General features: G+C 48.2%; 1 protein-coding gene across 1 annotated transcript; it reads right to left on the bottom strand.

The window, feature by feature from the left end:
• Positions 1-600: 600 nt before the first annotated feature.
• On the bottom strand, positions 601-12,067 carry Cgref1 (cell growth regulator with EF-hand domain 1). The gene is made up of 6 exons (XM_034513808.2): positions 11,887-12,067; positions 4,048-4,150; positions 2,203-2,268; positions 2,039-2,109; positions 1,798-1,919; positions 601-1,446 (listed from the first exon to the last, which is right to left on the bottom strand). Exons 1-6 carry the CDS (start codon positions 12,002-12,004, stop codon positions 940-942), a joined length of 987 nt encoding a protein of 328 aa, XP_034369699.1. The 5' UTR covers positions 12,005-12,067; the 3' UTR covers positions 601-939.
• Between the last annotated feature and the right edge of the window lie 3,853 nt (positions 12,068-15,920).

Raw genomic sequence — 15,920 nt, 5'->3', positions numbered from 1 at the left:
GCCTGGTGTCTAGTGTGCACTAGGTTCTCAGAAGGAGGAGGAAGAAGATGAAGAGAAGAAAGAGGGAGAGGATGGTTACTAATGCCATTACTAGGAGTGTGGATCCATACAGGAGAGTGGGGACTATTGTCTGCCTTGAGCTGCAGGGAGGAGAGGCCTGAACAGGAAGTGGAGAGAGAACTCCAGGAGAGTGTTGTGCTTCCAGGATAGACTAAGCTAGCTAGCCTTCCTTTCTTTTATCTTTATTATTATTAATAGTAGTATTTTGGGTTGATTTTTTTTTTTTGAGAAAGGGTTTCTCTTTATAACAGCTCAGTGTGTCCTGGAACCCACACTGTAGACCAGCTGGCCTCGAACTCACAGAGATCTGCCTGCCTCTGCCTCCTAAGTGCTGGGATTAAAGGCCTGTACCACCACTGACTGAGCTTTTTCTTAGGGTTGTTGCAGCTGGCTGTGGCTAGTTTGTCTCAGTATTCCTGGGCAGAAACCCTGGGAAAGCTGGGTCTCCATCTCCTCAAGAGGTTTTTCCAGTCCCCAAACCCTTGTGTTCTGAGGGGAAAGATCTGGGTAGGCTGGACCAAGGACACATGGCTATGGAGATGAAGTCATTCTGTTCTTTATTGGTTGTTTGGGGCCTGAAAGATGCCTCTCAGCTTATGGTCTCCCTGAGCTGCACAGAAAGTCCTGCTTCCTACTGAAGCCAGAAAGGAGACATGGGAGTGCTTTTTTTCCCTCGTCGAGACAGGGTCTTACGAAGTAGCCCAGCCTGGCTTCAAACTTGCTATGTGGCCTAGGCTAGCCCAGAGCTCTCAATGCTTCTGGGATTACTAGCTTGCATCACCGTCCTCATGTCAGAGGTGGCTCTAATCCCACCATTTCATACTTCATGCTTCTGCTCTGCACTGAGATTCTGAGGGGCTTGAGCCTATGCAATCTGGCTCATATCTCATCGTTCTCCAGTTGGATGCTATGAGTCTCAACCTCATTTGGAGTGTTTAGGGTCTCCAGTGTTTCCACAGGCAGTTTTTTGGTTTCTCCTTCATTGTCCTTGCTCTCCACCTGTCCCTCAGCATCCTCTCCGGGACCTGGGACATCTCCTTCAGACTCTGCCTGAGCCCCAGCCTCTCCTTCAGGGCTTAGGGTATCTACTTTAGCCTCTATCTGATTTCCAGCCTCCTGTTCAGGTTCCAAGGATGCCCTTTTGGCCTCTACCTGACCCATAATTTCTTCTTTAGCAATCCCCAGGGGTTGCTGGGTTTCTGATTGCAATGGACTGTTGGCTAAAAGCGGCTGACTTCCAGCAGGTCGCGGCTCCTGGAGAGCTGGGAGAAGGGACTCTGCGTGCTTGGGGGCTTCTCCTGGGAAGTTGATAAGCTCTGCAGGACTCATGAGCCCATCGCCATCCAGGTCCTGAGTCTCAAGCACCGTGTCTACTACCAGGATCACCTGTGGAAACAGTTACCATAGATATTTTCAGGAACCCAGCTGCTCTCCAACAGCCTTGTCTCTGCCACATAGGCTCTGAGCTTCCTTTTTTTTGTTTGTTTGTTTTGTTTGTTTGTTTTTTTTTTGGTTTTCCGAGACAGGGTTTCTCTGTGTAGCCCTGGCTATCCTGGGACTCACTCTGTAGACCAGGCTGGCCTCAAACTCAGAAATCCGCCTGCCTCTGCCTCCCATGTGCTGGGATTAAAGGCGTGCACCACCACCGCCCTGGCTGAACTTCCTTTTTACCAGGAGTCTACCAAAAGGACCAAAGCTCCGAGGAGCTAGTCTCTCAAGGTTTCCAGCAGCACTTACCGGGTTGATGGGAAAGTGTGCAGCTTCAGGGGCCAGAGCTGCTGTCAGCATGGACAATAGCTCCAGGCCATCCAGCTGTCCATTCTGGTCATAGTCGTGAAGAGCAAAGAGCGAGAGCAGAACTGGGGAAGAGAATCTGGGTTTGAGAAAGCAGGAACTCACCGGGCAGCGAGCACCCAGCCCCAGTTCCGTTCCGTTTCCGGGATCCTCCCAGCCCCGGTGCCCAGCATCATGCCTTCACCTTGCTCCCGGCTCATATGCTCAGGATCCTCTTCCATCTTCTCTAGTCCTTTGAGATAATTCTGCAGATGTCTGTTGAAAAAGTGGAAAATCAACCAGGAGAGTCCTGTCTGTGACCTAAGACTTGTCCGGTTAATACCTGCTGAAAGCCCTCATTTTACTCACCGGAGCTGCTCAGGGCCTGGCTGGAAGGGGTTGGGCGTGAGCTGCTGTTGTACCTCAGGGTCCAACCTAGAGCAGGAGAGAAGCAGCAGCCCAAAGGCTATCATAGCAGCCACTTGGCAGATTTCTCCCTAGACTCAAAGGGACTTGTCCCTCCAAATTCCCAGAAAAGGCTGCAGGGAAAAAGCTCTGTGGGTGTCACTGGAAACAGAACCTTCATTCCTAAAACTGTTTTTGCAGATCAAGTGCTTTAGCTAACTTTAGAAAACCCAAAGAAGGGGCTGGCAAGATGCTCCAGTGGTTAAGAGCACTGGCTGCTCTTCCAGGGGACCTGAGTTCAATTCCAAGTACCCATATTAGGTGGCTCACAACTATCTATACCTTCAAGTTCAGGGGACCTCTTCTAGATCCTGCAGGCAGCCCCCCCCCCCCCCATCTCATGTACACACAGACCTACACATGTAAATAATTTAAGAGTTACAAAGAAAATGCCTATCGAGGTTGAGGCTGCCATAGCAGACACACAATAGAGGCCCAAGATGATGGTCCAGTGTTTGTCAAGATGTAATGGTTTATTATGGTCTTCCTTCTCCAACTCTGGGATCTGCTCCAAGGAGTGGATCTCAGGCTAATGCTGGTAGCAATGCCCAGGATTCTACAGACCCGTTTTACTCCATGACACATCATGCCTCTTCCTTTTCAAACAGAGTATGAATGCCAGCCCAGACTTTAAGACTTCCCAGGATCTCAATTATTCCTACTTTTGCATGTGGTTACTGTTTGCCCAAATCTGTCTGGGACACAGAAGTGACAGTTGTAGCCGGGCAGTGGTGGGGCACGCCTTTAATCCCAGCACTTGGGAGGCAGAGGCAGGCGGATTTCTGAGTTCCAGGACAGCCAGGGCTAACAGAGAAACCCTGTCTTGAAAAACAAAAAACAAAAAACAAAAAACAAACAAACAAAAAAGTGATAGTTGTCACAGCCAGTTTGGTCACTGCTGCCAGCCCTCCACTTTCTCATTCCCATGATCCTAGTGCATATACTGACTGTAAGAAAGTGAAAGGGTTAAGAACCCTAACAGGCAAGCAGAACCAAGAGTGCAAATCAGCTTGGTTGTGAGCTCTGTGTTTCAGGAACTTGGCTGACCACAAGATAGATGGCTGATTACATACAGGCTCTTAGAGAATAGCCCATACAGAATGTTCCTCATGACTCTTCCTTGTACCCTGTCTCAAACTGAATAATGGGCTGGGACTTTCCACAGGTGCTCTCCAATAACCCTCCTTTACTCCCCCTGGGTTGTGGTTTCCCCCCTGAGTTGTGGTTTTGGCTTTAAATTCTGTCTCCAAAGCCCCAGGGTCAGACCCCACTGCCCCTGCATGTGTCATGGGTCTTGACCTCAGTATACTGATTAAAATATGCCTCTTGCTGATTACATCAAGTTTGGTGTCTTGCAGTTAATGGTGGCTGTGAATTCCCGAGGCTTGGGTGAAGTCCTCCCTTTGTGGGGGCCTTACAAAAGCAGTTCTAGAGACATTAAGCTAATGACCCCCATTTTCTTGGCATTCCCAATGTCAGGTCTTGATTCTAAGATGATGGTCCCTGTCTGAATTTCTGGCTTCCTCCTGATGCTTCACACCAGACTAGAGATGAACTCTTGGCTGCAAAGGGTTCTACAAGCATGCATTAAGTCCCTACTTGAGGCATTCTGACAGTCAAAAGGCAGGAAGTTAGGGTGCTGTACCCAGAAATAATGGAGGCTATACTTCTGCAGGTTCCTGGCTCCCCCAGAGTCTTGACATCTTTCCAGAACTCTCCCTACCCAAGCCCTGTCCTCCTAACTCTTACCTTGCAACTCCATCCTTGGGAGCAGCTTGACCCAAAGGGAGCAACAAGAGTGGCAGCACCCACGCTTGCATCAGCCACTGGGACATCCTGCTGGAGACTGGAGCTAGGAACAGAATCGGGAGTCAGGGGAGGGGTGTCTGCCAGAGTGTTAGGTGTTAGTCGGCTCAGACAGAAATGACTTCCTTCCATGCATGTGAAAACATGCAGCATAGGAGAAAGGATGCCTGCTCAGGGACTGTGCATACCCATGGGCAACCTTCCATGGAACTCAAGTCTTGCATGTAAGAAAATATATAAATCTTGCTACAGTATATAAAGTGCACTGTGGGAGGTAGCTCTGGGTGTGAGGACTCCTCATGTCCCATTGGCCCACTTAAGTGCTGTGTAAGTACATCTGCTCTAGGGCAGGTCACTATTATTATTTACTATTATTTACAGATGGTAAAAGGATAGATTAGGATGCTGGGACTCACTGAAGATCATATGTATACAAGGAGACAAAGAGGGAGATGGACTGCTAGTCTGTATTTATGAAAAACCTACTGAGGCCTGGTGTGGTGGCATATGCCCCATGATCCCAGCACTCAGGAGTCTGAGGCAGAAAGACTGTGAGTTCAAGACCAGCCTGTCTCTACATTATGCATATTTGGAAACAGAAATATGGAAATGGTCAAATATGAAGTGAGTCAATTGAAAACACAAAGCATAAAGCCTTTTGGTTTGTCCCAGGGATATGCACATATAATGTGAGTTTCCAAGGAGATAGAAGCCCATCCAAACCGAGACATCCCCCCCAAAACCATGTCTGTGTGGAAAAATAATCAGATGTTTGATGGTCTAAGCAAAGGATCTGGACCTCTCATCTACCAAACCTAAAACCCAGGCCATCACTTGATTTTCCTAAAGGACATTCTGTAGCTTTCAGTGGATTCCCTAAGAGGTCTGTGATCCTAAGAAGGTTCAGAACCATGTCCAGGGTGGACATCATTTCTGTAAGAGTTTGGAAATAGAGCCAGTAAACACCTGATTCACAGGAAGATAAGCAAAATGTTCACCTTCTTGAGCTGCCTTAAGCAAGAAGCACCAGGAGTGAAAGTCTAGAAAAAGGTGAAGCTATTGCAGATACAGAAGCTGTGCTCGTTTTTCCTCTGTGTGTGTGTGTGTGTGTGTGTGTGTGTGTGTGCACGCGCACGCACGTGTACGTGTGTATGTACATGCCAGGGGTCAACACTGGAGCCTTTCTCAATCACTGTCCACCTTACTTTTTGAGACAAGTCTCTCACAGAACCTGACACTCACCAACTTAGGTAAACTGGCTATCTAGCAAGGCCCAGGGATCTTCCTGTCTCCACCTCCCCAGCACTGAGATTCTGTGTCACACTGCTGTGTGTGTGTCCCTGAGTCTCTCTCTCTCTCTCTCTCTCTCTCTCTCTCTCTCTCTCTCTCTCTCTCTCTCGTAATGTGCATGTGGTATATGGACTTGTGAGGGTCAGAAGATGACATGAACTGTCTTTCTTTGATCTCTGTCCTTGATCATAGGAAACTTTCATTAATTTAAAAAAAATTATTGTGGTGATGTGTGTATGTGTAGGTCAGAGGACAACTTTGTGCAGTCTACATTTTTATCAGTCCCACAGATTAAACTTGGGTACCCAGGTTTGCACAGTAAGTGCCTGTGAGCTGCCAAACCACCTTTATCTTTTGAGACAGAATCTCTCACGGAACCTCATCAGTTCAGCTAAAATGCCAGCCCAGTGAACTTCAAGGATCCACCCATTGCTACTCCCCGCAGCACTACACTTGGCTTTTTACATGGATTCTGGGGGGTCTGAACCATCATGGAAGTTCAAGTTAAAGTTTGGAGGCCACTTGGATGCCTCAACTGGAAGTGGAAGGAAAAAATGTCAACAGAAACCCCAGGGAGCTGAACTGCAAGCCTACAGGTTGGTGCCAATTCCTTTCTGGAGGGTTAGAGAGAAGTGTAGAAGGGAGAGCTGCCCTGGAGACCTGTGTGTGTAGCACGGGCTAGGGGACTAGATGGCAACTTTGGAAGCTCTTTGTGTGCAGTCTCCGGGATAAGGATGGGCCCACTGGGGTCCGGTCTCTAAGATGAGAAGAAAGGGCATCCTGACTGAGAGCGCCTGCTGCCAGAGTGGTCAGGAGGAGAATATGAGCATGTGTGGACCCTGGGCTGGACCAGAAAGAGGACAGCATCGAGTGTCATTGGCTCTGCCTTGTCCCTAACAGCCCATGTAGTAAAGATGAAGGTGTGAGAACCAGTCTGGTACTGTGGGAGGGGTTGAGACCTTTTAAGAGGTTGATCTGAGGAGGTGGCCCAGTCAGTAAAGTGCCCCATGCTTGCCGTACATAAAGACTTGAGATCCTGTCCCCAGTGGACTTGTAAAAGGGGTCATGGGGAAGGGGCTGGGGAGGGGAGGTAGAGACCGGTGGCTCCCTGGGTCTCACTGGCCAGCCAGTTTAGCCAATTAGTGAGCTCCAGGTTTAGTGAGAGACCCTGTCTCAAAAATGAAGAGGGAGTGATTGAGGAATACACTCAATGTCTGCCTCTGGCCTATACACACACACACACACACACACACACACACACACACCAAACACACATGTATACCCAACTCAATGCTCACACATCCACACAGTCAAACACCATGGGGCTGGGTACAGAAGCAGCCAGGCCAAATGGCCATGAGCTAAAAGCTCCAAAACCAGGAGGTAAAAGTAAATATTTTCTTGTTATAAGTTGATGGTCCTGGATGTTTGTAACAGTGGTGGAAAGCAACTAACACACGTGGGAAGCCAAATGACACAGACCAGGAGGGACCGACTGTATGGGTGTACAATTTGTAGACTACAAATATACATTTTCCACTCAGTAGCTCCTGTTGCCCCTCATCCTGCTGCTTCCCGAGTGCTGGGACTGCAGATGTGCGTCATCATATCTAGCTGTTTGTGTCTTTGTTTTTCAATGCTGGGGGCCAAACTCAAGCCTTCACGCTTGCAAGCCAAGTGTTCTAAGCCTCAAGTGCACAGCCAAGCTACTTATTTTTAATATATGTTTTGCTGGGTGGCGGGGGTGGCGCACGCCTTTAATCCCGGTACTCTGGAGGCAGAGACAGGTGGATCTCTGTGAGTTCAAGGTCAGCTTGGTCTACAGAGTAAGTTTCAGGACAGCCAGGGCTACACAGATAGACTGTCTCCAAAAACCAAAATAAAGTAAAACTAAATATAATAAACTACTTCAAAAGATTGTACGTATGTGTGTATGTATTACGTATGTGTCATTGTGTGTATGTGTGCCTAGTGCTCACAGAGATCAGAAGACAGAATCAGCTCCCCTAGAACTGGAATTACAGATAGTTGTGAGCCATCATCATGTGGATGAGTGGTTCTCAGCTTTCCACCCATATGGTCCCTCCTGGTCTGTGTCATTTGGCTTCCCACGTGTGTTAGTTGCTTTCCACTCCTGTTACAAACATCCAGGACACTCAATCTTTAATACAGTTCTTCATGTTGTACCGACCCTGTTTGGATTCAGACCCAGGACACATGGCTGAGCTGTATATTTTAAATAGGAAAGCAGACCTGACCTCCAAGTTCTCCCTGCACTGCTCAGTCCCTACTTGCTACAGGCATGGATGGCATACCCCACCTCTCCCCTGAACTTTCCAGCCTAGGGGTTGGGCCTCCCCTCCCCCAGAAACTCTTCCCTATAATCCTGACACACTCCCACCTCTCTCCCCCGATCTCCATGTTCTCTGTCCCCTCAACCCGGAGCACAAGATCTTTCTTTCTCTCTCCTCCTCCCCTCTGTTTCCTTCCCCATGGCAACTTCCCTGGCCTTGTTCCTTAGGACCAGTGAACCCGTCTGAGAGCTGCCCCCCAATAAACCTGCCTTCATGTACTTTAATTCCCCTTGAATTGGCTCATTTTTGTCTGGAGAGAATAACTTATCAACCCCCAACCGTAAAATTACTTTTGTTGCTACTTCATAACTAAGTTTGCTAGTTATGAACTGTAATTCAAATGTATGATATACAGGATATCTGGAATATGACCCCTCTGAGGATCATTTGACCCCCAAAGAGTCATGACCCACAGATTGAAAACCACTAATGTGGTTGCTGAAGATTGGATTTAGGTCCTCTGCAAGAGCAACAACAGGTCCCATTTGTTGTTGGTGGTGGTGGTGTGTATACGTGTATATGTGTGTGTGTCCATCTGTCTGTGGGCATATGTGCCTCAGTGGAGGTCAGAGAACAACTTTCAGGAGTCTGCTCTCTCCTTCCACCTTGTAGGTCTTGGGGATCAAACGCAGGCCAGAGGCCTTTGCCATCCAAGCTTGCTGGTCCAAGTTTACAATTTGTTCTTACTTTGCTTGCTACAAATCCTGGAGTCTACGTCACCTCCTCTTACATGTTTGGACTTAGTGGTTGGCTTCCAGGCTACTAAGATGGCTGAAAAGACTGTCAGGCCCAGGTAGTGTCTCAGTCTCTCTGTGTTTCAACAAACAAACAAACAATCACCCCCAAAAACTTAGAGATCTTGGTGCCCGCCCTAACTCACCAAGGCAGACGAGTGTGAGAATGCCTTTCCATTTCTGATTGTGACCCTTCCAGCTGACCTAGGCAACAGTATGACCAGAAGAAAGCCGGTCTCCACTGCCCTGCATAGATGCCATCCACGAGTAAAGCTAAGATTATTATCTGAAGCTACTAAGTTATTTTGTTTTGAAACATTTTCTGAAACCAGGTCTTGGTATGTAGCCCAGGCTAGCTTTGAAGTCATGTAGTTCAGACTAGCCTTAAACTCACTGAAATCCTCTTGTCTCAGGCTCCCAAGAACAGGCACCATACTCATGCACCTCCACACCTAGCTCTGGTTGTCTTGATGAAACAGCATCTCCCTGAGTAGCCTCCTGCCCTGCTGGGATTACAGGAGCATGCTACCATAACCAGCTGTTACATGTTGCTTTTTAACCTATGGAGGATTCCCATAGCCCAGCTGGTACTCAAGCATCAATGTGGTAATTTAGTCCGCTGAGAAGCAAGACAAGCACTGGAGCTGCCTTCATCCTGCCCTGCACACACAGCGAGCCTGGTGCTGGGAAGCACCAGTAGAGAGAGTACCCATCATCTATGGAGCCATTCTGAAGACCTGGGTTGGGGGTGGGGATTCTGAAAGCTCAGGGGTTCTCCTATCTTTGGATCCAAACCATTAGGTTTTGAATGGCTTCTTAAGTAATCTTAATAATCCAAATGCCAGCCCATAAGAGCTGGCTTTGTAGGTGTGAACCTACTTAGTTAGACACACAGGCCTTGCTATCTTGTGCTGACGCTGTCTTGAAAGTATCAACCACATCTGCTCTGGGATCTCTAAATCAACGATGATTCTGAGCCCTCCCCACGTGAATCTGTCACTGTCCTCTGACCTGTGAGTCCCTTACATATGTAATTATTTAGTGTGTATAGTGGGCAGAACCAAGAACCAGTGTCATGGGATTACAGAAAACAGTAAGTGGATGGTGAATTCCTTCACACAGACACACAGACACACAGACATACACACACACACACACACACACACACACACACACACACACACTATCTGTTGTCCTAGCCTGTAGTACTGTTTTTATACCCACTTCATATAAGCATCCCTCCCTCTGATAGAACTCCGTTGCTTCAGAAACAGTTTTTAATCATTTATTTTATTGTTGAGTCTATGTGTGCTTAAGTGTGGGCCTGTGTGTGCCTTGGTGCCCCTGTGGAGGTTGGAGGACAACTCTTGGGAATTGACTCTCTCCTGCCATCTTGTGGGATATCAGGTTTGAACTCAGGTCCCTTGGCTTGCTAGCAAGTACCTCAACCCATTTTGCTGGTTCCTTCAAAATCTTTTTTAAAAACAATGGGGGCTGGAAAGATGGCTCGGCTGTTAAGAGCACTGATTCATTCCCAGTACCCATATGTTAGCTAACCGCTGTCTACAACTCCAGTTCCAGAGGACCCGATGCCCTCTTCTGTCCTCCTATGTCCTTTGAGGGCACGGCACACAAGTGATACACAAACACACAAAATACATGCAGGTCACACACACATACACACACACACACACACACACACACACACTCAAAATAAAAACAATAAAAGTGATGGCACATGCCTTTACTCCCAATACTTGGATAGCAGAGACAGGTGCATCTCTTGAGTTCCAAGCCGGCCTGGCCTACAAAACAAGTTCCAGAACATTGAGGACTACAGAGAGACTCTGTTTCAGCAAATTATTTGATTATTAATTAATTAACTAATTAAAAATCCCACAGGGTCTCATGTATCCCAGTCTGGCCTCCAACCCATTATGTAGCCAAGGATAACCCTGAAACTCGTAATCCCAGTGCTAGAGTTACAGGGGTGCACCACCACACATGGCAACTCCAAGACCTTTGGTGGCTGTTTTTCACCCACCCATGTCCTCATCCATGCGTTTAGGTGTGGCCATCTCTGTCTCACCCTCCAGTGCTCCAGAGCACTGTTTTTGTCCAAACCTGTTTCCCCTTCAAGGTGGCCCTTCCTGATAACCTTAGCATTCAGTTGCAGTCCATACCTCAAAAGTCAAAGCACTGCATGGGGACTTGGAGCGTAATGTTTTCTCAATGCTTCCAGCTGTTGTTTAGGAGACTCAAGCCAAGCTTCCATGGGATGTGTGTAATATGGCTTACCCATACTTACACTTTGTTAAGCACTTGTAAGAGCTTTTGTAAGTAACAGAAATAGCGTGGTCATTGAACAATTGCTTGTAAAATAAAAATGGTCCTAGCCATTTTCCATAATTATAATATGCATAAATGCAACTATCCTAATAAATACCTGAAAACCACTGTAACCACTAGTTAACAGTTGTGATATAATTCAGCGAAGTTATTCAAGTCACACACACACACACACACACTTCCACAATGACCTTGTGCCTTCAATTTCTTTAGGCCTTTGCCCTAGCTCACAGGAGGAGACTTTGGCCTTGAGGTTGGACTGTTGGTCAGCCCCTGCCTTTGCATTGTTATGTGGTCCAGGTGGGTGTCTTAACCTCTCTTGGCCCTGAGGTCTTCATTTTTAAAATAAGGATGTTTCCTAGGGACTTAGGGAGGGTACAGTGAGATAAACTAGGGCCAGCAGATGCTTCACGATGTGGCAGGGGTCTTTGGAGGCTTATCTCAAACGGCTTCTCATTTCACAGAGAAATTTCTTTTACAGCATCCTTGACAAATAGCCATGACACCTCTCCTTAATCTTTCCAGGACAGGAGCTGGTACCGTGAAGGGCATCCCATTCATTTCTAAACAAGTGGAGAAGTTATTGGATCTAAGCATCTCCCTGATTTAGCTCTTTATTGTCCGGGTCTAGGGAGGGGGAGTCTTAAACGTCTGCAGCTATAGATAGAGTCAAAGGGGCACAACCTGAGATAGCCGGAGAACAGCCACCTACAGTTGGATAACGACGGACAGTGTCCTTCAATCATCTCCATCTACTGAATGAGGTGGAACCCTGGCTAGCTACTCCAAACACCCCTGCCGGTAGGACTCTTGGACCTACCATCAAACCCAGAAGGCGCTTTCCACCTTTCCTCTCTCTGCTCTCAGGGATGACCTCTTCCCCCGCGGTCCTAGGAGGCCAGGGCCACCTCTCCAGCCGAGTCCAAGCCGCAGGGGATGCGGAGAATGCGCTCTCTGCATCCTGACTGCCAGCAGAAGGTCTCCACCCTCACCCCCAAGGTACGGGGTGCCCCCGCCGCCCTCTGGGTCCTGGCCCCTGCCCGAGTCCGACCCACCTGCTGCGGCGGCGCTGTGAGCGACTGGGGCTCCGGCTTCGTGCGCGCTATAGGCACCGCGCCGCCCTCGCCCGGCTGCCCGCAGCCGGCCCTCCCCCGGGCGGCTCCACGTGGCCATTCCACGTCGCCCTCCCGGCAGCAGCCGCCGCCCAAACCCGGGCAGAGTCCGGAGCGAGCGACAGCCACGGGAGGGCCACCGCCCCGCCTTGCCCAGACCTGTCCCGCAGCGCCTCCACCTGGCCTTGTTCCATGTGGGTCTGAGGGAAGATGGATGGGGTCCTCAGTGTGTGTCATTGTGACTCAGATGGAGGCCCGACTGGTTTGTGTTTTTGAGTTTGACAAGCCGGTGAGGTGGAGTATGTGTGTATGACAGACTGAGAAGGATTTGGGAGTGTGGGCAGGTGGTGAAGCATATATATGCGTCATGTATTCAAGAGACCGAGTCAGGTTTGTGTCTAAGGCAGAGCCACAAAACGGTGAGACTGATGTGCATGATAGACGCATAGACATGTATTGATGAGGCGGGGTTGATCTATGAGAGAGACGGAAGCCAGGCTGTGGTGGCTCACGCCTTTAATCCCAGCACTTGGGAGGCAGAGGCAGGCAGATTTCTGAGTTCGAGGCCAGCCTGGTCTACAGAGTGAGTTCCAGGACAGCAAGTGCTACACGGAGAAACCCCGTCTCAAAAAAAACAGAGAGAGAGAGAGAGAGAGAGAGAGAGAGAGAGAGAGAGAGACAGAGAGAGAGAGAGAGAGAGAAATAGCTAAAACTAGACAGATGTGAGGCTGGTGTTCATTAAAAATACCTTTGATTATGCTGTGTGGGTGTCACTGGCTTTATCTGAGAAACTCGTTTGTGACTAAATAGAATGACTTACTGTTAGGATGATTGGTGGCCTTCACTGGAAAGAACAGTGTGGCCAAGACCTGGCCGGCTATCTAGGAGCGTGACAGTATCGAGTGTCAACAGGCTATAGGTATCACGGCATCTGAATGGAGTCCTCTCGGGTTGTTAGAGCTGAGATTCCAGGGAAGGTATCAGTGTCACTGGGAGCATACACAGTAAGAAGGGGACACTCCACGTGAGGGAGAGGCATGTGGAGCCATGTGTCAGAAGAAACCATGGCAATAGGAACAGAAGTAGATGCTGCAGCTCCATGACCATGGGTTTATGATCAAAACGGAGTGTCACACACCTACTTGTATTCCAGTGGCAAGTCCCTCTGCCCAAGTCTGGGCTACCTCCTCACCCATGGGCCCATGGACTTAGATTTTTGTGTTTTTTTTATTTCACAGCTCTAGTTTTGCAATAGAATCTTTTTTCTTTTTAAAAAAGATGTATTTATTTTATGTATATGAGTACACTGTAGCTGTCTTCAGACACACCAGAAGAGGACATTACAGATGGTTGTGAGTCACTGTGTGGTTGCTGGGAATTGAACTCAGGACCTCTAGAAGAGCAGTCAGTACTCTTAACCGCTGAGCCATCTCTCTATCTCCTTTGTTTTGTTTTTTAATAACTTCATGCCTCAGGACCTTTAATCAGCAGCCATCACAGCCGCAAGCCCCTCAGACTGGCCTTTGTTTGGGGGGGGGGGGCACTGTTGGCTTGGCTCAGTGCCCACCATTTTCCACCATGATGCTCCTCCTGTCTGGTCAGTTGGTCAGTTTCTGGTGTTCCTTGGGATCCCCTCCCCACTCTCCATTTGCCTGTGTGTTCATCTATTCATGTAACCTCCATCAGTGTCTGCCAGGGGTTCAGATGCAGATCATTTGCTCCTTTTGCTCTCTCGCTCGTATCATTCATGAAGAGCAAGCCATGACCAGACACGGTTAGCACCCACTCCTGAACTTTTCACATTCCAAATCTGTGAGCAAGAAGTTCTTATTGCTCATAAGTTTTCTGGTATAGGGCTGGAGAGATGGGCTTAGTGGTTGAGAGAGCACAGTGTGCTCTTGCAGAGGCTCCAAGTTTGGATCCCAGCACCCATGTCAGCTGGCTCACACTGCCTATAATTGCATCTCTGGGAGAGCCAATGCCCTCCTCTAACCTCCTCAGACACCCGTACTCACACGCACTCCAACACACAAACATGGACGAACATACAAACACATGCAAAGACACAACAAAAATTAATCTTTAAAAATTGTCCGCTCTGTGGTAGTTTGTTATAGATCACCACATGAAGACAGAGTGCCTGTGAATACTGCTGACAATCACCAACAAACCATCAGAGGCTATGCGAGATGAACACATAGATCTTCAAGGAAATAACTCTGATGACCCTTTGATTCTTGTGTCTGGACTGTGAGAATATATTTCCATCAGAACGTCCAGTTAGTAACACTTTGTAAAACCAACTCAACAAATGAATTTATCATCTAAAGGCTGATGATACCAGCATAATGGTTTACACTTGTAACCCCAGCACTTAGGCAGAGACAGGAGAATCACTTCAAGTTCAAGGTCAGCCTGGTTTACATAGCAGTTACTGGGCCAGTCAGGGATACACACTGAAGCCCTGTCTCAAAAGTAGAACAAGCCAGGCCGTGGTGGCACTTGCCTTTAATTCCAGCAGTTTGGAAGCAGAGGCAGGCAGATTTCTGTGAGTTGAGTTTGAGGCCAGCCTGGTTTACAAGAGTGAGTTTCAGGACAGCCACAGCTACACAGAGAAACCCTGTCCCTACAAACAAAACCAACCAAACCAAACCAAACCCACTCCAACTAAATGGAAATGAGTCCAAGATATTTAAATGCAGTCTAAAAACCGCTAGCCCTCAGTAATTGAATATACTACTGATAAGTGCTTGGGTCTGTGTTTGTGGTTGGGTGCTGGCACTGAAGGGGTCAATGCTTTTAAGGAAAATGTATGATTTTCAGTTACCTTGGAGACAGAAAGTCAATAAAAGTTTTGCATAGTCCCAAGGGGTAAGCACCAATGTCTTTTAGAAGCCAGACAGGAGTAAAGGGCAGGCACAGTCTGTAGTCTTTTTCTGAGGGAAAGACAAGGCAGGGGCAGGGCTAGGATCAGCCAGATTCAATAACTCAGTTCGACAGGGCTCTGGGGCGCAGAGGCTGTCCTTAGTTGTTGAGAAGTGGACTTTGGGTTTCAGGGGCGATGTAAATAACCTGGGCCACCAACTTGGGCTCCTGACTAATAGACACAGATAGAAAGGTACAGAGTCTAAGAAAACAGAACACGTACCAGCATTCTCGTCTAACTTGTCTGAGATTGAATGCATTATCTTCCTCTTCTAGCCTTTTCCTCCTGTGGTCTCCCACCCTAGGGATAGACAGACACACCTATATTTGTGCAGTCTGGAACCTGAGGGTCATCCCTGTTCCTCCTCTGGCTCAGCTTCACCCTGATGCTGAAGAGTCCTGCCAAGTCAGCCTTCTATCCTTAAGATCTTCATTCCTCTCCTTGGCGGTGGCCCAGTAGAGCCAGCTGCTTTCTGTGCCCCCAGTGCTCTTAACAGTGTCCAATTGGCCCCTTAACTTCTTTCTCCTCCTCCTTCCCTAAGCAGCCTGGGGGTTCCTTCTGAAAGTGCTTGCTCTCTCTCTCTTTCTCGTCTCTTCCAGAGCCCTTTGATGGGTTTTCTCTGCTCTCAGGAAGCTGTTCAGCACCTTCTCCTTGATCACCCACACACTCAGCCACACATCTCTTTTTGGCTTCTGTAAGAAAGCCCCTAACTCCACATTTTCACTTACCCTGGAGCTAGCCCTCTTCCTCCCACTTGCCTGGGAAACTCCTACTCATTTTCCGTCATTGAAAGTCTGGGCATCATTCTCGCCTGCCCCCAAATAGCAGCAGAGAGTACTAGTACTCCCTTTTTCTGTCCTAAGAGTTCGGGCTCGGGGAACATTCAGATCTCATAGAGAGGTTTTTGCATTACATATGTTGATATATCCGTGCCTTGGCTGGACCAGGAGCTGTACAACTTCCCAGATGGTTCTAGTCTACCGATTCTGTGGGAAGCCAAGGCTCTATTGCAGTCACTATTCAAGTACCCAGACGAAAACAGGAACAGGGT

Source organism: Arvicanthis niloticus, chromosome 11 (genome assembly GCF_011762505.2).
Source record: "Arvicanthis niloticus isolate mArvNil1 chromosome 11, mArvNil1.pat.X, whole genome shotgun sequence".
Taxonomy (NCBI): Eukaryota; Metazoa; Chordata; class Mammalia; order Rodentia; family Muridae; genus Arvicanthis; species Arvicanthis niloticus.
Note: the sequence above shows the minus strand (reverse complement) of the source record. Positions and strands in the feature narration are given on the sequence as shown.

Coding starts and splice junctions, on each gene's coding strand:
- Cgref1 (XM_034513808.2), bottom strand. CDS start 12,004: ATGGCCACGTGGAGCCGCCCGGGGGAGGGCCGGCTGCGGGCAGCCGGG. Junction 2,110..2,202: donor CCAGGCCCTGAGCAGCTCCG/GTGAGTAAAATG, acceptor CTTTTTCAACAG/ACATCTGCAGAATTATCTCA. Junction 1,447..1,797: donor CACACTTTCCCATCAACCCG/GTAAGTGCTGCT, acceptor CTGTTTCCACAG/GTGATCCTGGTAGTAGACAC.